At 39.0% G+C, this 26,631-nt stretch overlaps 1 protein-coding gene across 1 annotated transcript in view; it reads left to right on the top strand.

Annotated features, from left to right (window-relative positions):
* Positions 1 to 26,631, top strand: part of LOC137261820 (serine/threonine-protein kinase BRSK2-like) — a 143,947-nt gene that overhangs the window by 36,100 nt on the left and 81,216 nt on the right. The window contains exon 2 of the mRNA XM_067799605.1: positions 20,521 to 20,615. Coding sequence (XP_067655706.1) covers positions 20,521 to 20,615 — 95 coding nt within the window. The remainder of the gene's footprint in view (positions 1 to 20,520; positions 20,616 to 26,631) is intronic.

Below are 26,631 nucleotides of genomic sequence, written 5' to 3'. Positions count from 1 at the left end.
CCCTGTGGCAGAGTTGTCTCTGCAGACCAGAGAATCATTTCTTCTCATGGTACTGTCTTGCATGTTGATGTTTGTGTGAGTTTGGCCGCTGCAACATCTTTTTTCTTGTTGTTGTAACACAACACTCACCAATACCACATGGCAGTGGTCTGTAAGTATTCTAGCCTGAACCAGACATTCAAGTGATCAAGAACATGAGCATTGTTCTACACAATTGGGACACAATGACATGTGTCAATCATGTCAGCGAGTCTGACCACCTGTCCCATTAGTTGCTGCTTTCAACAAGGTTGGGTTGCTGAAGATAAGCTTTAACCCGGATCTGCACTGTCACCAAAATACCAATGTGTTCTGTGTGGACATGTCTTCATACATACTGCTATCAGTTAGGGTGTGAGGAAATATTGGACACTCAATGAAATAGTGGTTCCCCTCATTGAGTGATATTGCTAAGAGGAGTGTAAAACAGTTATTTTTTTCTACTTGCCCAGTATGAGCTGCACAAAAATATCCTGTGTGAAGCAGTTTGTTTACTTGCCTTTAGGTTTCTTAAGCCAGCTGATAAATGAAGCATTTCCCTTGCAGGGAAACTTGAATGAAGATTGAGGTTACAGGCATGCTATAACCAGGCCGTCATAAAATATTGTTACAGAAGGATGTTCCTGACTGGGTCTGATGCTCATGGATGCATCAATTGATTCATCACCTTGCTACTCCTTCAAATTTAAACACAGCAATGTTGATATTTTTAAGCTTTATGTCTGATACAAGCTCATTACAGGTAAACATCTTGCAGGTGTGTTTCTGCAAGGCCATCTGAAGCACTTTTGAAACTATATTTCTGTTTGAAGCAGTTTTCAGGTGAATGTTCTCCATCTAGTGTTGAGCACCTTGTAACAACCGACATATGCTAACGTATGCTGACCTAAGTGCTGAAATATAATCACTTTGGTTGGATGTTTAAAGCAGGCACAAAATATAGATAGAGTCATATACATGCAGAGCGCTTGCTGCTTTTAGGCTTATAATGTGGATTAGGGTTAGGGAATGGTGATTTGATGTTCTAGGGATCGAGGGAGGGGGCTTGGATATTTATTCAGCTACATCTGCAAAACTTGTTATTTTTTAATTAAAACTAATAATAAGAACAAATGTTAGAAATATGCAACAATGTATTATTTCTTACAGATTTTGGGGGTAGTCTAATGGTTAAGGTGTTCACTCATCACACTGACAGCCTTGGTTCGTTTCCCCACATGGGTACAATGTGTTAAGCCCATTTCTAGTGTCCCTTGCCATCATATTGCTGGGATGTTGCTAAAAGCAACATAAGACCATACTTGCTCTGTCACTCAATCGCTTTCAGAGTTTTTCTTTCTTTTTTCAACTGTCAGGAATGTAATTATTCTTTAATAGCATTTTGGACAGTTTATCTGTTTGGGACAAAATCCTAAGAATTGTTTCAGAACATTGAACGGTTGGCCCTGTATGGAGTTTGTTTAGTATCATGGTATCTCAGCTTTAATGTTCCTGCACAGGTGATACAGTGCTGTTGAGGTTTGTGTCTGTGCTATTCTCTACACCACACTTTATGACTAAGAGGCTGCGTTTATTATCAGCTGTCAGGACATTGATTAAGCAGTGCTTTACTTGTGCTGCAAAGGTTTGGAATAGTACGTGTTCCACTCAGCAAAGCCTCCTGAGATTCTTTCTTTAGCTGATTTTGTGACATTAGACGCTGTGTCTCTACAAAATGGCCAGTATTCTGAGAAGACATATGAAGACCTGGCTAGAGTGATCACTTCTCATCTCCATTCTGCTTCCCTCCATGATATGTCAGTGGATCTCTGATATACCTCATAATGAGTGTTACAGTAGCCATTTTATCTTTCAGTATGTCTTAGTCACATCATCACTGAACAGACCAGAAAATCCTGTAATGACATAAGTCTGCTTCTCAGAGTGATACATGCGATCCATCCTGGTGGACTACAGCCATTACCATTAGGCATCTAGTGAAACTGAAGAGGCTGTCTCATGTAGTACATGATCCCAGACTGCATGGCTGGCCTGCTCATCTACACCAGTGTTATCATTTGTTTTGCCTGAAACTGATGCATATAGGTTCAGCTCCTGAAGTTCCATTTTTGTTTCTTAGTATGCTCGTATGTTTGAACGAAGAAGTGAACACATCAGCTTCCTTTCCTTCTATACATGCCAAGATATAACTGCAATACTTTTTCAAGCATTGTTAATCCAAACTTACTTAATGAAGTTTCAGTGGGATGTTAAGGGTTGGAATGTTTGAGGATTTGGAAAAGTGATCAGTGGTCCCCATTCCACAATACTGTATTTAAAGCTGTGTTCAATATTAAGGGGATCTTGGGGTCCTTTTAAGGTTGGCTTGTATTTAACCTCAATGGACCCTTGAGCTCAAGAACTGGTCATAGCATGAACTAAAACACAAAGTATCCAAGAAAATCATTGATTGTGTTCCATTCTTCCTTTACCTGATGAGATGCATGGAATAGACCAAAATGTACTGGTACATGTGAATCACATACATGGCATTTGTGAACCACACCTATTCACAATGATGTTTACAGATGAATTGAATGTATGACAAACAATTCACTAATGGCTCTCTGGTCACATTTAAACCAAATTAACATTAAAATTTATAGTATCTCTATGAAACTGTGACAGAGGTAGTTAATATTCATTAGTGATGTCCATCTTATGTATTTGTGTAGAAACAAAATCCACTGACACTAATATCTGAAGTCTGTCTTCTGCTATGTTGGAATGCCATGCTTTCAGTGGGAGCGTGTAACACTCAGTCTCAATGAAGGCCAATATCTCCTCTAGGAAGCAACATGTCTGATTTGTTAGTGATCTGATCAGTGGTATTTGCGTGAGACGAGATCTGAGGTCAGTCACCTCGCCTTTGAAGTTGTTGGAAGAGGGCACTACATTATTGAAGATGTTGAGGTCTCCAGTCCCACTGGACTCTCCTTTACAATCTGTGTGTGGTTTCAGCTGGGCAGAGAGCTCCAACACCACCCTGGAGTGACCCACAGACTGACTGTATGAGCAGTTGGTGGAGCAGCCTAAATGTTCACTAATGTCAATAGACTGAAAAGATTTGGAGATGAATGGAGGAAATAAAGAATCTATCTATGTATATTGTGTTCTCAAAAGTTGTTTAAGAATAAATAGCATTTAAGATATTCATTGATACACATGCCCCATTCTGAATATTTCGGGACTGAAGTGTTTAGTCAGATTTAGAATAATGCTATTTCAAGATTTCTTCGGTGTACCTTACACATCCAATATTCTTTTCTGCTTCAGATTTTTTCTCAGATTTTTGGGATGGATGCATATGACTAAACATGGATCATGTTTAAAATATGTTTTGCTGCTGAGGTGAAGAAATGGGTTTGTAAACATTGCCAGACAGTCTGTCATATCACAGTCATATCTCAGTAATATAGGTGCATACCGGTATCATCTGAATGTGTGTTGCTGGAAGGGATTGATGTCCATGACTCACTATGGCAGATGGAAAGGGGTTTGTCAGAAGATGTCTTTTGTTATGTTTCAGGGCTACTGTCACTGTCCAGAGAAAGTGACAGTGATTCTCAGAGGGCAGCTATTGTGTCAGATGGACTTACTGCAAGTGTTTCTGTGGTGTCTGAAGGGTAACTGTCAGTGTTCTCTGATGTCCATGTTCCACCAAGAGTTGATTGTTGTCTGTCATATCTAGGACCATGCAAATCTTGAATATGTGGCACATCTCCATCTGAACATGAGGGAAAGTCTCTGTGCTTCTTTTCTTTATGTTTTGTGACTGTTATGAACAGTTTTTTTGTCTGTGAAATGTATTAATTTCAGAGACTAGATGTTAGTCTAAGAAAGGGGTCCTGTTCCTGAAAGGGGTCAAATGGTCCTGTGATTTCTGAAGGGTGTGGACAAGACTCACAGGTTTTCCTGGCTAAGAAAAGGGGTTGTGTCAAATGTTTTGTGGTTTGTCCCAGGATTATGCTTGTGATGGTAGTCTGATCTCTTCACTTCGCTTTAGGTACTCGTTTTAACACCTCAGCCAAGACAGCTCACTGTAAATTTTCTGGGTTTTAGAACAGAATTGAAAGTTTTTGTCAAAGAATATAAATTAACTGTGATATCAATTGAACAAAAGCAATCTCTGTGCAAGGAATTTGCTTTGCTTGATTGTTATTTAATGTTGCTCTCAGCACTATTTCAGTCCAACTTCTGATATTTTGTGGTCTGGATTTGGGTAGGTCCGAAGAAGTCAACATTGTTGTAAGAGGTTACCTAAGATCATGGCCAGTCTCAATGGTTTGGTTGATTGCATGACATTGTATCTCAATGGGCTTGATCAGTGTTAATTATGTTCATAATTTGTCTGATCTTGACTTGATTATATATTTCCCACAATTTTGTTTATCCATAGTGTTGGGAACTGGTGTTTATAATCACTCTTGATTGGAACATTTCCAACCAATTGATCATCAACATTATTTAGTTTGTGTTGCTAGCTTAGAGGGTTATGGAAGGTATTTTAGTTGCAGGTTTTAAAAGTACTGGGCCATGGATGTTTTGGGGATCAATGCATCATTCGTGCTAGAATGATGCCAGGCTAAAGGAAGGAACTCAAATATTTCCTGTCTCTCACAGTATTGCTTAAGGTTTTATCTCTTATTTTTTCCTGCTAAGCTGAACTGATCCAACAATTTCTACCACATGCAACTAGGAATATGGAGTTTTGCAAATTCCTTTTTTTCCAATGTAATATGCTTAATGATAACTGAAAAAAAATAGCTCCAGTCTGATTAGTTTCCCAACACGAAGTTGTTCAAGCCTTTTTTCATTCAGTCTGTTTTCACAATTTCAAGTAGAGGCCATGAACCCTTATTTGGCATCCTTTTCTCAAATGTGAAACATAAGCAGAAATAATCTACTCATTTAACTTTTGACATGGTCCCTGGAACACCATCTGGTTAAAACCCAGAGCTAAATATAGCCAGCTTACTTATGGCCCTCCCCCGTAAGCATGCAACAGTACAAGAGACACATGGGTCTTCCATGGGATGAAGCTGTATAGTGCAGGATACGGCACCTGATGGTTGTACCACATGTGCAATGGATGCACTGATTCCTTAACTCATGGCTGCCAGACTTACCTGTGTTTACCTTCCCAGAGCGGAACAGAGTCATGAAGTCAGTCACGCCTTATAAATCAGCAGTGGCATGAGCTTGATAAACAGACAGTTCAACAGTCTGATATACTCAGGTTAGATTAAGGAGGAGTCTTTGTTTATGGTCACTATGGTAATCTGTTTTCATTAGAAAGACACCCATGAAGATCTGGGTTAGAATTTCCACCAATGAAGAGTTGGCTAGAAGCGTATTTTGACCCATGCTTGTCGTAAAAGGCGACTAATTCTCTGGTGTTCAGGCTTACTGACTGGGTTGACAGGTCATCGTATTGCAATTACATTGGTTGATGTTCATAACATTGATCATGTTGATTACTCGATCGTTTGGTCCAGACTCGATTATTTACAGACCGCTGCCATATTGCAGGAATATTGCTGAGTGCAGCATAAAACTGTACTTACTAACATTGTAGACAATTATTGATCAAATGTATTCTCCATTCAAGGCATTTGTTTGTTGCTTAACGATTAAGTATCCCATCATTTTAATTGTGAATAGCCAGGTGAATAGACTAGCACACGATCTCTGAATATATGTGTAATTTTGTAGTAAAAAATCATCTCACTGAAATTGAAAAGGAGCCCCAGTGAGATTCAGAACCGGAAGAAATGAAGACTTCCATCATTTAATGCTTTTGCATTGCAGTAGGGAAAATAATGTGGTTGAGGGATTGTGAGACAGACTGCCAGTTTAAATATGGGAACTCTATTTAACTAAGGTAAGAAAAGTCCCAAACAGCCTATGTTAATCTGATGTTATTTATTAACATGTCTCTGCTCTGTGATTTGTCTGACATTGTTCTTCGACGTGCTGGATCGAAGCTAGAACATATAACACTGGTTTGTATGTGCCAAGAGTGAGGCCAGCATGTATTCATTTCTCCTGGAACTCATGTCAGTGTTTGTTAGTCAAAGGTGTGAGAGTCCTGGACAGGAGACACTGTTCACATGATTTCCACAAAGCTGACTGATGTTGTATCATGGATGTTCTGAGGACAGAGTAAATAATATTTCTGTGACAAACTGAAGCAGATTGACACTTCAGACTTCTTACATTAGTAAACGTATTAAACATGGATTTGGACATTTAGGTAACTTTTGGTCAGCATTATGTTCAAGTACTTCATCAGATTTGTACAAGGAAAACAGTCTTGAAATGGAAAAAAATACCTAGCAATATCAACCAGTATTGTCAAAGTATTGTACCTAGTGTTGACTGGGACATGGGTGAGTGAGTGAGTGAGTTGAGTTTTACACTGCGTGTAGCAATATTCCAGTAATATCACAGAGTCAGATACCAGAAATAGGATTCAGACATTGTATCCATGTTGGGAATTGAACCCAGTTCTTTAGTGTGACGAAGGAAAGCTTTAACCACAAGGCTTCTCCATTGAACAGGCAGTGACTTGGGTGAGTGAGTGAATACTATTTTCACAGCAGCTTTTTTGAAGCTTATCTGCACAAGATTGTGACATGGAGACTTGTGTTTATTTTTGGAGCCCTTGACATATTAGCATTGCCGCAACTTAAAAGATAGAGTTACATGTCTAAGTTTTTCATATACTGCAGTAAATGCCTTCTTCTAATAGGTGGGCGAGTTATATGATCATTATTTTTCATGCTGGAGACTGGTTTCAAATGAAAGTGTATCATTTTCAAATTCTAGAAGAAAATACAGGGACAGTCTGATTATATCCAGTTGAGGAAAAAGGCAATTAATGTTTTTCAAAAGTTTTATGTGGTGCAACATGCAGGAGAAAAAGATGAAAAATTGTTATGGTTTCTTTGAAGTTGTGTTGTTGAAAGCATTTTTTAAATGTATTGAAAGAGAGAAAAACATTTTTTAGCTGAAACATAATTGAGATTGGTCCATACATGACTAAAAGAAAAAATTAATCTGCCCTTAAATTATTCATTTTTTTTGACAGATTTTATTTGACAGTTTCAGTTAAATAATGAGCAAATTATGCTCCTGAAAATAAAGGCATGGAACTGAAGGCTTAACCTTCTCTTGCAATTTGAATGAAATTTTGGAACATCTGTCCCTTAAAATTCAATGTAGTCTTTCATGCATGATGAACTTAATTAAGTTATTAAAACACTTTAAGGTCTATTTTAGTTTCAGAATTAAGATATTAATCATTTTTCTTCTCAAGCCCAGTCATCAAGCCTTTATCAGCCTATCGCCATCGTAACAACTAGTTCATTGAAGATGCTCGTTTGTCTTTTATGTTTTCATGCTTCAGTGCGGAAGAATAAACCTTGATAAAGATGTTCAAGAGATTCCCAATTTGGGATAACTGAACAGTGAAAGTTGGCTGTGGAGCAAATCCTGTAGAATATGTCTGCGTTTTGTCTTTTGTTGGATTCAGGAAAATGCAGGCACCGCCAGCCGGCTTATCTAGCCCTCTGTTTCCTGTGATGGAGGAAGGTATTATGTCATGAGTGAATCTCTTTACCACGCTGCACTTAAAGAGCCAGATGGCAGGTCTTGCAGCTGGCGAACTCTTCACCAAGGAGGCTAGGAAGTTAGACCTGGATCCATTTTGAGGAGTTTGTCAAAAGTTTTGTTAACAATTATGTAAAAAGCAGAAATGATAATATCATTCTGAAAAGGAATCAGGGGATATTTCTATTTTTTTCGATTGAATAATTCCAACAGATTTATTTGACTTAAATTCATGGTTGATTAGATAATTTTGGTTCAGCAACATAATCGTTGCATCAGTTTTGGTTGTTGAAAGTTGCAAATGATGTCCTAGCTCAGACCGTGTGTTGTTATCAAACTGAGGCTGCAGACGAGGTTGTGATGTAAAATTCATTGCAATGTGTGACCCTTGATATGATTCACAATGCTTACAATCCTGTACTTTTGTACAGCTTTTAAGATTAGAAAGTATCAACAAACCTTTGAAATTCTAGGAGGAAATTTTTTTAGTTTTTGAAACATTATTTCTATACTCTGTGATAACATCAGCATTGCCTGTTTGCAGTCAGCCTGCAGTAAAATATCAAGTTCTACAGCAACAAACGCCCCCTTTTAAGCAAGGGAGTCTATGCTCTGTACGGACCAACAATCATGTTCCAGGAGGTAGGGAGTGGGAATGGTTTGTTTTATGCCGTTCCTGAAGACTGTGCCGCAGATTTCCAAATATTGATTGTTTGCTGTATTATATTCCGTAACGTTTTGTCAAAGACTTTATGATTTTTTTCTTTTCTTTGATTACATGTTAGAGAAGAAAAGGGTTAGAGAAGAAAAAGGTTTTGACTGGTTGTGTCCCTAGTCCCTGAAACACATTCATTTCCCTTTAGTCAAGTAATGGCGGCTTCTGTGATTTAAATGCTCCGAATGAAACTGTGTTTATGTTCTCTTACCTCCCGTATCTCCAGTCTGACTGGGATTCTTTTTCAGTTTAGATGGTACTAAATATCTTTTTCGGAGTTAATATCTTTTTCATCGACTAAGCATCAGTCTAATCCTATTTCTTGTGACCCCAGACCCATGAAGGCCTGGGGTAGAATAGGTGAAAGGTGACTCAGCTTGTCATAAGAGGCGACTAATGAGATGGTCAGGCTCACCTACTTGGTTGACACATGTTATTGGTTCCCAGTCGTGCAGATCGATGTTCATGGTGTTGATCATTGGGTTGTCTGGTCCAGGCTTGATTACTTACAGACCGCCGCCATATGGCTGGAATATTGCTGAGTGTGGTGTAAAACTAAACTCACTCACTCTTATGACCCCAACTCTCCATTCTTCTCTTCCCCAAAACTTTTCAATTGCAGTTTCCTTTGAACAGAAAAAAACACTATCTGGGATGACAATTAGTTCCAGCAGTCTAAACCGATCCTGATATCATTAAGTTTGGAAGAAATTTCTGCTACATATTATCAGTATGTCTTGGTTGATTTCCATCCTGACAGATTTGCACATGTTTCCTGTTGTGATTTCATTCCAGGAATTGCTTGTTTTTTAAAAAAAAGGATGAAAATATTTTTGTAAATCTATGGAATCTTCAAATGTCATTACATCAAGGATCGACTTGGTGCTGAATGCCATTACCAGCAGCGTGATACAGACCAAAGGCCCCAGCCTACCTTCAGTTTGTACTAAAAACCAACCCAGTTCGCATTAATGCAGATGTATTGATCAGTTTTTGACTGATATGCTGTTAAAAATGTGACCATAATTTGGCATTGTAGCTCTATAGGAGGGACCGTGATCAAAAATGGTCTCTGTCCTGTGACTAAATTTCTGGGACGAAATGTTAGCCTAGATCCCACCTTGTATGCTGGTTACTGTGTCAGTTGATCTGAATACCTTACATACTGGAAACATACCTCCTGGCTCCAGAATGGGCTGATGGCGGAATTATTGATCACATTTCATATTCTAGGACAGCGTTAGTGTAGACTGATTGTAGCAGATTGAGGTGTCGATACAGTCATATGGATCTTGGTCATTGCTCATCAACGATCAGCTATCAGTGTTTCATGGGTAGTGGTTTCATTTGGTTTCATTTGGTATGCATCAGTGATGAATGATTAATGTGTACACAGAGATTTCATTTGTATAGTGTACGCAAGTGTTGGAATCTGAAGTAGTTTGACATTGGCTGAGTGGTCTAAGGTGTTACAATGACCCTGTCATTCACTCTGTGTCATTCACACACTTAGCCTATCATTCACTCACTCACCCTATCATTACTCACCCTGTCATTCACTTACTCACCCTGTCATTCACTTACTCACCCTGTCATTCACTCACTCACCGTCATTCACTCACCCTGTCATTCACTCACTCATCCTGTCACTCACTCATTCTGTCATTCACTCACTCACCGTCATTCACTCACCCTGTCATTCACTCACTCATCCTGTCACTCACTCATTCTGTCATTCACTCTCACCGTCATTCACTCCCCGTCATTCACTCACTCACCCTGTCATTCACTCACTCACCCTATCATTCACTTCCCCTGTCATTCACTCACTCACCCTGTCATTCACTCACTCACCCTGTCATTTACGCGCTCACCTTATCATTCACTCACTCAGTTGATCATGGTATGCGATGCAGTTCTCAGATGCTTACCACTGTGTTGATCCTAGGAGCATGGGTGCTGACAACCAAGAAGGTTGGCGCCACAGCTTTGTCCCTTTGCTTTGAAAACCCTACATCAAACTTCTTCTTTTCCCTTCTTTTCACAGTGGTATTATTGTTATCACAACAATAGTGGTACAACAGGTCACCTCTAGGGACATTAGGGCCTGATATTTGCACACAGTTGTCCTAGCAGATGAGAGTAATACGGGCCGTTAATGCTGTGACCAGTGGAGGTTGCTTCAAGTACCATTCCTGTGGAATGGTTGTAAACAATGGCCTTCACCCTTCTGGCTGGTGGAGCTTTGTCTTCTTCAGAGAAGGAGAGCTGAAGTCAGTCCCCTCTGTTTGAAATACATGATGAGAGTACTGAAACCAGATTGTCCATCAATCAATTTGTCAACACAGAAAGTGCATGAGTGAGTTTAGTTTTACTCGTTTTTAGCAATTATTTCAGCAATATTGTGACAGGGAACATCACAAATGGGCTCTACACTTCGCATTCAAGTGGGGAATCGAACCCTTAGTGTGAAGAGCAAACAATTTAGCATTAGGCTACCCATGGCCCTATCAACACAAAAAGCCTGGTCAGGATGAATGCTGAAATGTACTGGCTGGTTGTGTATTTGGATTAAACACAGTCTATTGAGCTTTGTGTGTTTTCAGCTATTAAGAGTGGGCAGTGTATCCGTTGAGATTTTTCCCGCCCTGCTCCTATTGAAGCCATGAATCAGATCCTGCATGTATGTACACCTGTCATATTTGGATGAATTCATGAGGTCACAAGACTGATAATATGGGGTCCCTGCTGAGGAAAATGTGATCATTAAGAACTTAATACTATCATCGAGTAAACATCATAAACCTACTCATATCTTAATGTCAGGAATTACCTCATATACACTCAGTGCAGATTTCCTTCAAAATAAGGGAAGGGGTATTCTGGAAGAAGGATTATTTTTCTTGCTAGGGCTTATAGCTGAACTAGCAGAGAATCCCATTCAGAGAGTGTTAGGTGTCCCCAGTGTGTTTACACAGAGTATTTTAGCTGTGAGATTCATTGAAGGATGCTTGTTTGTGTAACAGAGCTTTTTACACACCTGCAGGGAACTGCATTCCAGTGGAACAACGCCCAGCAACCACCACCATCACCTCCATCGTTACCTGGTAACCACCACCACTTCTGTCTTGCCTAACAACTACCATCAGCTTCAACATTACCTAGCAACCACCCCTGCTACTTCGATCATTCCATAGCAACCACTTCCACCCCACCCATGACATCCTCATTCTTCTGAAGGAACCAAAACCCCTGTCCTTGCAAATAATCACACCCAGCACCTACATTCTTCCACAGGGGACCACCCCCTAACTTGCAACAAGAACCACCTCTCACCATTATCCTATTCTTGGATCACCTCTACCTCTTCTGCCTTCTCTGGGAACACTTCAACCTCCTCAGTCTTCTCTAGGAACCACCTTAACCTCTGCTGCCTTTCTCCAAGAACCACCCCAACCTCCTCTGCCTTCTCCAGGAACAACCTCAACTTCTTCTGCCTTCTCTAGGAACCACCTGAACTTCTGCCTTCTCTAGGAACCACCTGAACTTCCTCTGCCTTTTCTAGGAACCACCTGAACTTCCTCTGCCTTCTCTAGGAACCACTTGAACTTCTTTTGCCTTCTCTAGGGACCACTTCAACTTCCTCTGTCCTCTCCAGGAACCACCCTAACCTCCCCTGCCCTTCTCCAAGAACCACCCCAACTTCCTTTGCCATCTCCAGGTACCTACCCCAAGACCATCATAATTCCCTTCTATGTGGAAGCACTCCACCCTGTCCTCTCCCCAGGACCTGACTGTGCCAGAGAGAGTGTCGTAAAGGTGACAGCATGTCCAATAATTGAATTGGTTGCGGGTATTTTCTTTCTGATAATCAAATCAAACGAGTACATTCTCTAATTAAAAGTGGACTTAAGATAGTTCAAGAAATACCACAGTCTACAACAGTGAGTGCACTCAGAGAGATGACAATTGTTCATATGATATTTTCCAGAAAATATATACGAATAGAAAACTTTTCTGTATACAGGCTGTTATCCTCAGTACTGGTCGCGTATGTAGATTTGTCTATTTAATGGATAGATATAACACATCCATGTGATTATCATTCAGTACAGCCTTGGAGCAATGCTATTGTCTGTTGTCTGTCCAGTCCCTTGGCCGAGGAGGACCTTGCGTGAGTATGTAAGCAAAAGTTCACAATATGCCTAATGCAAACTGCTGGTGGTGTTCATGGCGACAGGTCGGCATGGAAATTTAATTACACTTGTCTGCTTTGGAGTTTAGGCTAGTTTCTCATGCCTTTAGTGTGAGCCATCTCTGTGAGATGATGAAACTATTGATTTCTAAGCCGATTGGGTTGAGCTTGTCTCACAGTTCAACATGGATCTCACTGAACTGAGCAGCAAAGAAAGGTTGCATCGAAGTCGCAGGGGTAGCAATTATTACTTACTGGGTGATCAACGGCCAGATATTGTTGGCGTGACAATGTTGATACATGGAGACACTGTTCCTATGGTGACACCCATTTTATTCGAGGCTAATCTGCAAAGAAATTTGTCTCAAGCTGTCATTTGATTTACACCACTGTTACTGAGAGGAAAGAAGAGAAGAGTGGGGTTAAGTTAATGGTGATGCATGAAGTTCGTAAAATTATTGATTTGTCAATTGATCACATTGGAACAGATCAGTTCTGTAGCTTTCGAAATATGTATTGTCTAAATATGTAGATATATGTTTTTTACTTAACTGATAAAATATTATTTCTTTATGTATCTGGACAAAACTTATATTTTTAATAATTATGTATGACAGTGATTGGTACAGGTCAGTTGGATTATGATAGGACGAAGGGAGATAACTTGCTGACAAATCTGAGGTAGGCCAGTGCAATGAAAATCACTTCCAGGAGCTTTACCTTGGTATAGTTTGGAAACCGAATGACTTTCTGGAGCACATTGCCAAGACACACAGGCAGTTTTGCCTGATCTCATTCCAGATTCAGTTTCTGGCCTGATATTATTACTATAATAGGATATTTATATAGCTAATGCATGCTGAAAGCGCTGAATTGTCTGACTGATATATCTCATAGCTGTTGTTTATAAAATGCTTGGTCTGAATTGCTTCCCTTTGTCATCAGTGTGTCTTTGTTGATATTGTCTTTGAGACATTTTTGAGAAATGGAAATGGGAAACTGTGGTGGGTAATGACAAATGGGCACCCATATGTAGCATTTTCAAACCATCACAGCCCTCAGATTTACTGAGAATTACTGCCTCTATCCTGCGGAGATCCCCGGCTCACCTACATGCATAGTGATCTAGTTACTAAGATCACCAATACCACCAGCAATTCAACCACTTACACATCGACTGGCTGTCTCATTCATTCACTAACTGATTCACCAACTTACCACGACAAACATGATAGGCATTCTCAGCCAGTCTGTTATCTTAGTGGCTACCTCACTCACTCATCCGTGATTGCTCACCCACTGATCCACAGACATCCTCCATAACTCACCCTCTGATCCTCAGGAATCATGGATTACTCAACCACTGATCTACAGACATCCTTGACTGCTCACCTACTGATCCACAAACAGATCCACAGCCATCCTTAATTACCCACGAATCTACAGACATCCTCGATTACTCATCCACAGATGTCCTCAGTCACACCCACAGATCCACAAACATCCGTCATTGCTCACCCACTGATCCACAGACATCCTCGACTACTCACCCACTGATCTACAGACATCCTGAATTACTAACCCACTGATCCACAGACATCCTCGATTACTCCCACACTGATCCCATTTCAGGTCCTCCCATCAATCCACTTGCATACTTACCTGCTTCATTCTAATCCACTTGCTGACACCCAGTAAGTCAAAAACACTCTCAACCACTTGCTCGCCACTTGAATTCTACCTATTAATCTGCTGCAGCACCTCTTAATCTTTTCACCACTCATTTATTCTTATCTTGTGCTCTAACTATGAATCTAAGAAAATAGAGAACAGTTATCACTTCAAGCATCTCCAATAAATCTTTTAATATTCAAATTTATGGCATGATTTCTTCATTGCTCAATTCTTTTGATGTTTCAAAATTAAATAGAAGGTGGCAGTGGAAATTTTTCAGCTTTCCAGCAGAAACATTCCTTCATGTTCTGTTGTTCAGAAACCCACCTCATCGGCAAGGGTTCTATGATATACTGCAACACAAAACCATATGACAAGACTGTGTCATAAATAGAAAGCCTCTCAAAGCCTTGGCAGAATTGTCCTCTCTTCTATTGTGTAAGGTAATATGATTCTGTGACTTTTATGACCACATAAATCAAGACATGCTAATGGTTCCATCTTGTCTGAGTACACAACTTAGAGAATGGTTTTCGTGTTGGTGATGGTGATATGTCCAGGAAAAATGGCCACTGCAGCCTTCACAGAGAACATTTTCTGAGGTAAAATTGATATGAATTTTACAAGAACTCATCCCTGCAGAGTATGTATTTCTTGACATTGGAGAAAATATGGCTCTAGAATTGTATTATATACATGTTTCATGGATATGTGAAATATAATCTTCAAGCTATGACAATGTGCGGCAGAATGTGATGAAGCTTCTATTTGTTTTCCTGAGTGGGGATTTGAAAGTCGTAAGAAAGCAACAAAATTTACAAGCTGTCAGACACTTGCAGAATACCTGTTGATTAAAGTAGAAAGTCTGTCTGGTAAGGTAACAGCGTCAGTTTGGCATTGGTAAATTGTATCACAATCAAGTGACAATCGGAATAACTCAAATTACAATACTGAAGAGTAAGGGGATCATTAGGATTCATGGGGGAACTTTGTTGCTATGGAATCATGACCTTATGGCCTCTTGGGGTCAGATGGTTTGAGGAAAATACCAGCGATAATACAGCAGGGGACTCTAAAAATGGGTATTCACCCATTATGTGAGGAATAAAACGAGGGCTTTCAACGAACGACTGCTTGAACTACTGGTCTTCCCAACAAGAATGTGTATATTTGTAAAAAGCTTTGAAAAATATAAAGTAAGCATGAATTTATTCTCAGTGTGTGTGAAACTTTTAAATATCCATTCTGAACGACTTAAAATGAACTAATAGGTCACTTCTTATCTTCAGAAAATGTACATTCCAGTGATCAGGATAAGTGGCCACATGGCTAAAGGGTTTACTGGTTACACTGTTAATCTGTGTTCAATGCCCTACTGGCACAGTGAATTCTAAAAATCTCTAGACTAGCCACTAGTCCTTTGGAGTGAACATATCTTACACATAGGCACACACACAAAAAAAGTTCATTATTTTAAAAAGAGTATATATTGAAAAGGAGCCATAAGAGTTTCTTCATTTTCAGAAACTGTGGATGTCCCGACTTATAAATTAGTGTACAGGTTTGGTCTTATAAGAAATATTTTGAAGTAATTTAGAGTTTAGGAAGTTCTTTTCCAGGCATTCAAGGTTACTGGGTAAAAAGGAAATGACCTTTAGTCCTCTTTGTGTGTTTCCTATCTGTTCAGTACTAATAGAAGGGTATGAATGACCACCCATTCACCCCTCCGTGATAGAACAATGGATGAAATGAAACAACCACTATTCCTCTTGTGGTTAGTTTTTATTAGCAGTATAATTTTGAAACCCAAGAGTTTAGTACTGGCAAACCAGTGATTGTAATCAAGACGAATCTGGGATTGCAACCCGTGGCGAGGAGATCTTACCCAAGGGACACAACTCTGCGTAGTGAGTCCTGGCACCAAGCCATTATTTTGTTGACATACATGCAGATCTATGTAGATAAGGTTGCATTTACAGAATAACAACAACTGTCATTAGAAACACATTTTGACAAGTCCTGGGTTTCTGTGGTGAACACTTGCCACAAGATATCATCATGAAAACAGGGATGTGTTATATCAGAAGCGATGAAGTGCATCGCAGGTATGTGTTCATAATTCAGCCAGGTAGCTTGGCTCAAACAGGGTTGTGGTACACGTGGGATAAAGAAGCTTGATCTGCCCCAGGAGAGATGTTGTTTTTCCTGTATATTGTTCTGAGTGTGAAATGTTTGGCAGGTATGGGATCCATCCACCATCCTGAAACATTTAGACTGAGGTAGAAAACAAACATCAGGGTGTGGGGTGGAACTGGTTGACCCTCAGGGTCAGACCAGTCTAGTAAATGTTGGGATGTTGATGGTAGCGGACAGATCTTAGCCTCAGAATGCTTAACTTCTGAATATATGAATTTGATTGCAACGAATAAATCCATTTAAATTGAAAATGAGCCTAAGGAAGACCAGAGAAACGGGATATCTAGACTTGCTTCATTTAGGGATTTAGCATTACAGGGAGGGCTTGGCACAAGGGAAGTAATGTGGTGAGTGGATGTATGCAAAAACATGGAATTGAACCTTTATCCAGTTATATTAAGGCTAAAAAGAATGTCCAAGATGAGGAGATATGGGATTTCTGTTAAAATCCAGCCATGTTAAGCACAAGGCGATATAACGAGAAATGCCATTCCGAAATGTTTGGTATGACCCAGCCTGGGATCGAACCCAAGACCTTCCGTTCTCCAGGCAAACGTTTATACTAGAACACCACAGAGGTCAGGTATTAGGGTGTGGGTGAAAGATCGTTTAGTTCTGACCAATTATGTTTCTTGTTTATGGATCCGCCAGTCATAATTTTTCCAAAATAAGAAAGAAAAAACCCAGCTAATTTTCATCACACAAAAAATATAATCCTAACGTTTCTATTGGCCAAAAATGTAAACTTACAAGAAAATGTTTTCCAGATTGTTTTTTGCCCGCACACTTCATAAATTGTCAGTAGTAAATAGTTTTAATATTTAAATGGAATATTACTGTAGTGATTTTGCTATACCTTTTCAGTCCTGCCTTTAGGTTTTCTGAGGACAAAAATCCATAAAAAAGAAATGAAATTAGTCTGGCCTTCGTAGTTGAAGAATATGGAAAAGCTTTGTGTAAGCTTTGGTTAGGAACATGTTGGTTGTCTGAGCTAAGTGGTAGGTGTGATTGCACTTATGAGCTATCTGTAATCCAAAGGGAAGGCAGATCTATGTTAAGGCCTTGCTACAGGGATATGTTTGATGAGAGAGTAATGACTGTCATAAGACTAAATGGTATAAAATGGGAGTTATGATATCTTGGGCCATAGGCAAACTGTAGTGCAAATGGGGTTTCCGAGCATAGAGAATATGACGAGTCTTCATTGGCATTGAAATTGTTAATAAACGTAAAACTTATAAACAGCAAACAAGTGTGACATGTCACATACAAAGTCAAAGTTGTTGTGAAATATAGTCAGTCCCAGGGGCAATTGAGTTTGTCTCTAGTTCCATCAGCAAGATTTGTCCGTGGTGCGACACAGTTCGTGAAGACTACAGTGGTAGAGTTGTACCACATAATCTCACATTCACTCTGACGTAAGGAGACAGACAAGTGGATCATGTAGACAAGGCTTATGCTCAATGTACATGTTGTATTTATCATCCAAAACTGTGTTCCACAGGACATATCGCTTGTGTGAGATCAGACGATATCTCTTAGTAGATATCACTTTGATAGTAGATTTTGCACAATACCTGGACGATGTTATGACGTCATGAATTTGATGATGTCACAACGCTATGACCTCATTGCACTGCAAATCTAATGCCAGTGCTGTGTTCACAGATGTACATTTTTCTTTGAAAACTAATGAAGAATGATTTTAGATTCTCGTTGATAAAGGATATTTGTTATTTTATCAACTCGTGTTGATATATTTGATATCAGTAGACACTTGGGTGAGATTCTCTATTTTTTGTTAATTAAAAACTATATACCTACTACCACACAGTCAAGTCCAGCAACATAATCGAGATTGATGTTGTTGTGCCATGCTGTCTGATGGACACTGGTATAGGCACTGAGCAGGATATAAAACATTCCAAGCCTCTCATCATGTACACACCAGGTATATCTGATGCAGATGTTCCCTACCCTCACCTGCCACAAGCTGCAGAAACAGGCATGCCTGCTCACTACGGCAAGTGTTTCAACTGTTCCACTGCTGTTGCCTGTTTGCCACTAATCTGAAGTCCGAGTCCAGAAATATTCAGTGTCTTGTCTTTCAAGCTCATTTAATGATACAGTTACAAAATGTCCGAAACTGTATCAGGTGAAGCAAGCTTGGGCTGGTTGACTTAAAAGTTTGAAACTGGTTTCTGTTTATTTGTGCTACAATCCTGAAACTTTTGTCCAACATTTGATGGCCAAATATATAGAACCTTGTATGACATTTAGTTGAGGGGTCAGTGCTTAGAATGATTTATTAAAATTGTAATTTACACCTCAAAATGTAGTTTGTGGAGATGAAAAGTTTTACAATCCATTCTGCTCATGCTTTCCTTCTTTACAATTTCCCTTGAAGATCAGGGTTACAATTGATCTTCAACAGCCATTGAATCAGTTGGTTAGACTTACTGACTTGTTTGACGCATGCCATCGCATCGACACTGTGCTGATGATGTTAATCACTGTATTGTCTGGTCCAGACTTGATTATTTACAGACCACTTTTGCCGGAATATTTCTGAGTGCAACGTTAAACACCAAACAATAAACGAAAATAGTTTATAAACAAACTACTTAATGTCTTTCATGTAATTTCTTTGACTGGCATTTTAGAAGTTGGGAAGTACAATATAGAACAAACGTTATGGATAACAACTTCATTTATTCATGAATGTGACATTTTGATGCTGATCCTTGTACCATTGTCAAACATAAAAGAAACTTTATGGATAACAACTTCTTTTATTCATGAGTGCAATGTTTCAATACAGATTCTTTCATCCTTCACAACAGTACAAGAATCTGTATCAAAACATTCCACTCATGAATAAAAGAATTTATTTTTCATGAAGCTTGTTTCATATTCCTTCCTTTCAATAGGGAAGATCAATGAAAACAATCTATCGTCAGTCCCTATATTCTGCCAGTCTGACAAGGCCAATTGGCATCAGGCACCAAACATATACACTAGAAGCTGTCAAAACCAGCATCTGTCCTATTTGGCAAGTTGCCAACAGGCATGCATTGTCAGTCTGGTCTGTGGCTTGTACATTTATCATCAGCTCTACAATGTGGCGGCACATTGTCCAAACCAGATTATTTCTTCAGCCCCAATGAGTGCTGGTTTAGACAGCTTTCAGTGTACTTCCATACATATTGTATGTAGAACAGTTACTGCCAGAAGATGATATGCTAACCCATGGGGACATGGTGGGTGAGCTGGCTAAGGTGCCAGGGTAATGATCCTGCGAGTTTCAGGTGACAAGATAGAGCCCATCTGTGATTGGGGGTAAAAACCTTGGAGTCAACTTTGTGTGCAGACTCTTGTCACAACCGGTAGCGTACAATACATAACCTTTTGCACTTAAGAGAACCCACAAATCCATTGGTATATTACCAGATGGTGGCCACATGAATACGTGCAAACAACTTGTTGCGGTTACTTTATTATTGTACTAGTTGCCAGGATATGTGCGCCATATAAATATCCTATAATAATGATAAAATGATGATAACCCTTCATGCTTTGCCCAACACCTGGTGTCATTACTGATTTTTCATTGATTCATACCTATAGTTTTAAACTCTATGCTGTTTTCTGGTTATTCTATGGGGTTGATCATATTCCACTTGTCATTGTGCGAAAAAGCCACTGGCACTCTAGTAAAATCCAGTGTGGCCAGTAAATCTCCACAGTCACTGGCCTGAATTTTCATAGGGCCATTCGGTAAATATATCACTCTCTCAGACTTGTTATAAGTTATAACACACCCTTGAATCATGCAAGATTATGGCCTGATAAAAATGTCAGTCATATCAGCAGCCTAATGATGAATAATGTTTCATCATTCACATTTTGGTTTAGGACTAGTTAGTTATTTTGTGGGTTAGTATCTTTCGGGCGTGGCTTGCAAAATTTGAAAACTGTTGAATATTGAAGCTGTTTAACACACTGCCACTTGTTAATACCTGCAATAATGGTACCTGTTGTGTTCCAGGTCTGGTGAAGCTTGGCGTCCACTGCATGACTGGCAAGAGGGTGGCCATCAAGATCGTCAACAGGGAAAAGCTCAGCGAGTCCGTCCTCATGAAGGTCAGTATGTCAGTGCCATATGTATTGTCTGTGTCTTTCTGTCTGTCTGCATTAAATAGCTGACAAGTGTAAGTAATGAACAAGTTCAACTCCTAGCCAACGAGTGATTTAACATGAGACATTGTGACATCCTCATATCTATATTCTCCGTTCAACCAACATGTGTGGACATTGACAAGCCTCATGTAAGAATGTCGACTTTTGATTGGTCCATGTGACTCTAATAAAATACCATGTACATCCATCACGATCCGCGAGCGGGAGTATAAAAGTCGTGTACTCCCGCTACAAAAATCATATCACCCTGCTACGCCTCGGTGACAACGCGAAGTGAGAAAAGCGTGCATCTACAAGCCTTTAGTAATGTGCGGTTCACTGAGGTCAAACGATCAGCTGGTGTCAACGTGGCAGCAATGAAACGTGTTGTGTTGCATGTTGTTTTGTTTTGATCTAGTAAAAACATTTAGCTAGATAAATGTGTTATCACATCGTGTCCAGGGAAATAAGGGCTTTTATCAGTCCCTCGTAAGTCCTTACTCAGGACTGATAAAACCCTGTATTTCCCTCGACACGATGTGATAACTTATATAGCCAGTTACGGTTGGGTATTGTTAATAATATTTTACTGTGATATGAGCTGGCATATTGCATTGTATATTAATAGTTATAAGCTTTTCTCAAGGATGTGCACCATTTTGTAGCAGTGTTACCTGAGTCGGTAGGCTTTTCTTTTTCACTATGGGCAGGCACTGCATGCATCATATTATGACTGTTAGCAATACAACTTCTCGTCAGAGAGATTGGCAGCTGGTAAGATTTTTTTCCAGTTGTCACCCTCCTCTGAGGGGTGTCACAGAAACTTGTTAAGGCATCATTTACCAATGAAATTAAACTATTTTACATGAAGGTAAAATAATGCAGTATATTGTGAAACATGTAACCTTTCGTTTTAATTCTGAAAAATGTTCTCATTTTACGAATTATGTCTTTGATCAAAACATGTAATTATTTTACTGATGGGGGAAAAGTCTGAACAACATTATTGTCACCTTGGTGTGTTTATTATCATTATTACTCGCCCGTTGAAGATACTGTGGTGTAATATCTTTACGGTAATATTACACTAGTATAATACCCCTTGACATATGACGTCAAAATGGTTTAAAGTTGCGAAAGTCACAATGCTAATGTCGTCGTCTCAATTTTACTAGACCTTGCTTGACTTGAAAGCTGGGAGTCCTCACTCTGTAGGCAATTTTGCAGCAGTTTCTGTCAATTTATGCTGGCGAGTAATATTATTTATATTATGAGTTTATTATCATTACATGACCTCCAACAGTCAACACACGTCATATTGTTGGTATTCAAGCTACAAAACCTGAAACCATGAAACACCTGCAAGGTAACACTTCAAGGGTTCCGTCAGAAGCCAAACAGTGTGTGAGCCTGTGTGGAAAGTGGAAGCATCAAATTTGAAGAACAGTATCAAAGTATCACAGTACAACATTTTCCTAAAATCCTTTAGGCTATAAGTGTTCAAAAGAACTTCAAATATATATGACCTATATGAAAGGGGAACCATAAATAAAGATAACTTTCAACTACAAACACCTTAACTTTGACTTCTTAATAGTAAAAGGTAAAGATAGGTTTAGAAGCAGTGAAAGTGACTATGGATGGCATCATCTCATTTTTTTTCACCAAATCTAGTGTCACTGTCACACAGAGTAGGCAATACTAACACATAACATAGGATGCCTTCATTTTACCCAAACAATAATAAAATTAGAAATGAAAACTTATCTACTTCTGACAATGACTGATCAAAGTGCCCGAGCATATCGTGAGAACCTGTGCAAAGTACCGTGATATATTGTAGTGGGAAATTTAATTCGCGATATACTGGTTGTAAAAGGTGCACAGCTCTACTAACCAATTAGATTGGTAGATCCTTTGACATTTTCTGATTGTATTTATCCACCATTCCAAAAAAAGCCTGTAGAACAGTATTACAGGTTCTCCAAACTACATGGTTAAATTTATGACCAGACATTTTCATCCCATAATAAGATCTACTAGGAATTAGGGAGCGTTCATTGTCCAGAAATGGTGATTACTCCTCCGAGAAGATGCTATGTGATGCATGCCCTGCACTAAAGGAACCATCCATGATTGCCATTAACTGCTACACTTCCAGCCAACTGTCATTTCACTGCTTCTTATATCAGTTGATCTTTGGTAATGAAGACAGATTCAATAGACCTAACAAAGTAACAAAATATTCAAAGTTGGAGAGACTGCCATTGATTGACCTTGTTTTTAAAATCCATCCCAAAATTCAATACATTTTTTATCACCATGGAAACCGAACAATAATTAGCCCCTGAGGGAGTTTGGGAGGTTTGAGTAGCTTGTAAGAGAAATAGGCAGGTTTTTTTGTTCGTAAGGAGATGATCACAAAGAATTTGAAGGAATTTGATTACTTAGCCTTGTGATATTTACTGATGAGATTTCTTTGGGAGGACAGAGTGTGTGATTGACTAAAAGATATGAGACAAAATTTAGAAACTAATAAACCAGTGGAAAATTGGTTTTGGTTAATAAGAAAATTGTTCGATTATGTTTGTAGAGGTTATTTACGTTGTGGACAAAAGTGCCGAGTCAGTGCAGTTACTGTTGTCTGGTTTGAGACATGGACATGTATGTTCATCAGAAATAATGAGCTCACGGTGCAGTGTCTCTTGAAAACTTTGTGTTACTTTGATCCTCCATGGTGATTCCTGGTTACTGGGAATTTCTGTATTTAGGCCCAAGCAAAATTTTGTCCATGGGCTGAAATATGGGATTTCTCTCTGTATTTAAACCCATGGGCTTATATTTGGATTTAATTCTTGGGTGTTGGGAGTGACGTCCCTTCCTAATGCAGAGACTCTGACGCTCAAAATACTCTCTATAGACACTAGCCATTGTCGTAGATATCAGTCACTCATCTCGTAACAATTTGTGTTTTGAATTAATTAGACTGTCAACTTTATCATTCACTCGAGTACACATTTCAGTTTTCAGTTTATAGACCAGTTTCCTGATTAAAGAGTTTAAAAAAAATATGATTCCTATATTTTTTATCAAAATAATATGATGGATATACATGGTATTATATCAGTGTCACGTGGACCAATCAAAAGTCGACATTCTTCTTTGTTTGTTTGCGTTCGTTCATTCATTAGTTCTTTATTTCTTTCTGTCTTTCCTTTTTAACGCTGCACTTAACAATATGCCAGCTATATGGTTGTCTGTAAATGATCACATCTTGACCATACAATCCAGTGATCAATAGCATGATCACTGATCTACCTTGGGATATGATGATATGTATCAACCAAGTCAGCGAGTTTCTGTTGGTTGCCTCTTACAACGAGCATGGGTTCTCATGACCAATTCTAAGGGCCTAATGGATGCGACTTATGGGTCGGGTGGTCAGGCTCCGTTTGTTGATACACACACTGACACTGTATAGTTGCTCATGATAGCCAATGATATGTCATCTGGTCCAGCTGCCTTAGAGCTGAAATATTGTCGAGTTAAGTGTTAAGCAGCACATGTTTTGAAACAATTACATGACTGACATGAAATGGAGGTCAAATCAATTTAAATCAATTCTTTTGAATCGGGTTTGGTAGACTCATTTCTGCAGTAGGACAGATGAAATGGGCCCTCTTTGTTCAAATTGGAAATGGTGAAAGTTTAAAATATTATGAACATTTTTGACACTTTTTGTCTGAAATATCTGTTTGGTGTTAAATACATACCAAGACTGAAATGAGAGAAAAATGTATTTGTCATTCATTGAACATATCTGTGATTTAGAGACAAGCCTATTGCCGGAATTGACCAGATCTATTGGGGTATAAATGCTTTATCATTTTTACTTCTTCTGTTTGGTTGGTGTATCTCTCTTATCCCTCAGATGATTGAATGCTGTACATTATCCAGACAAGCATCAAGTTTTCATGGATAATGCTGCCTCCTCATCCATTTAGTGTATCTTCCACTTCTTATTAGAAACATTTTCACATAGTCTGACGTGTGTCTTAGCAACGTATTTAGATCAGGCAAAAATAGTTGCAACAGACTGTACATATTTTGACGCTATGGAGATAACTAAATGAGATTAGTAACAGATGGAAGTATTAAATTACTCTGTTCACCTTTGTGAGGAAAGTCCCACCTGTTAAAGCTCGCAAACGATCACTAATGTAGCTGTGGCCACACTGTGTTTTATCATCGGAGTTCACCAGACTGAAATTCATGTAGGGTAGCCACATGGTAAAATCGTCTACTTGTCACACTGAAGACCAGGGTTTGATTCCTCATGTTTACAATGTTTGTAGCCCATTTCTGGATCGAAGCAATCGTTGGAATATTGCTAAAAGCAACATAAAGCCATAGTCACTCACTCACTCATGTGAGTGTTTGCCTGTTTGTCCAGTTTCGGGAATCAGACAGTTGACGTTTTTGTAATGTAAGTCACATGAACACATATTGCAGTTGCCTAGATTCATTATTCAATATGGCTGCTTTGGTAGTTTACAATTATTGTCATAATTTTGCGTTTGGTATAAATTCTACCAGCATGTAAATCTCACTTGTTATGTTTTTGCTCTGGATTTACCAGACTGATGAACTTGTAATAGAATGATATTTTCCTTAAATCGTTTGATGCTGATGTTAGGTTTTAGTTCTCAGTATTTATGCCAGAAATATTTCAACATCAATTCTGAAGGTAGCTTTTCATCTGGCGAAATTAGGTGCGATGGAACCATATTTCCATTTCTGTTCGATATGCACAGACTGTTCTACTCTGTTGCAAGAAAATGTTTGTAATTCTGTGGTCAAACTCTTCGGTTTTGATGTTGACGACCAGACAGAGCTATGGATCCTGATTCAATTTGCTGGCTTGAATCATCAAAGAGATGGAAATTCACATCCAAGCTTACAGGATTAACTATGTCCCAGTTAGAAATAACTCTATCTCCATCACAGCATGGAGCAGGCTCTTTAACAAGGGAATAAGATAGGGGTAGTTGTGCCATGCAGGTATATGAACTATCCTCTCGTGCCCAAGGGAACATTTGCTGTGTTCTCTGTTTGTTTGGCTTTACGTCTGATACTGTAATTCATTGATTTCACATCAAGAATTTGATTCATTGAATGCTGAAGGCAGTTCCATGTTTAGGAGCAGGAGAAAGTAATGCGAGTTTCAGACATTAATGCTAGGGAGTCTTCACTTTGATTTTCTACACTGCTCCTCGGATTGCAGGACTTCATGGATGGGAAAAACTTGTCGAACAATTCATGCTGCAGAGAATATTGCTAGATCGGATTCTGTTGAAGGAGTCGGTTGAAGTAGATTTGCCTGTTTTTTATATGGAAGCTTATAGGCCATGTTGCTTTCTTTAAATGTTTCTCATCGGTGAATTTTGTGCCGAATGAAGTATAATATTTTGTTCTTGATCAACCAGAAATGTCAACAATGCCCATGAACTTTTTCTAATATCATTGACAGTAAATTTTGTTCTGAATGACATGGGTTTTCTTTGCTCTTTTCTTGAACCTTTAAATATGAACATGGAAACGTCGACATTGATTTTTTAAAAAATATTTGTCTTCTATGTATTTTGTTTGGAATGGCATGTTTTATTTCACTCTGGATGAACCAGTAAGATTTTTATAAAACATAGAAATGTCACCAGTGCAGTAAACGAGAAGTTATGTTTTCCTATTCACCAACCTCCAAAATGCCCTCCAGCAATAAATAATACAGATTACATAACATTTTGAATGATGGTATGTATGGTATTTCATGGAAGCGAGTTTAATATTCTGTTTATTACTCGCCAACATATATTGACAGAAACTGTGGCGAAACTGCCTACAGTGTGAGGACTCTGAGACTGCTCTCTGCGAGTCAAGCAAGGTCTAGTAAAATTGCAACAGTGACATTAGCATTGTGACG

This window comes from Haliotis asinina, chromosome 14, assembly GCF_037392515.1.
Source record: "Haliotis asinina isolate JCU_RB_2024 chromosome 14, JCU_Hal_asi_v2, whole genome shotgun sequence".
NCBI lineage: Eukaryota > Metazoa > Mollusca > Gastropoda > Lepetellida > Haliotidae > Haliotis > Haliotis asinina.
This window is presented reverse-complemented; position numbering and strand designations above follow the sequence as displayed.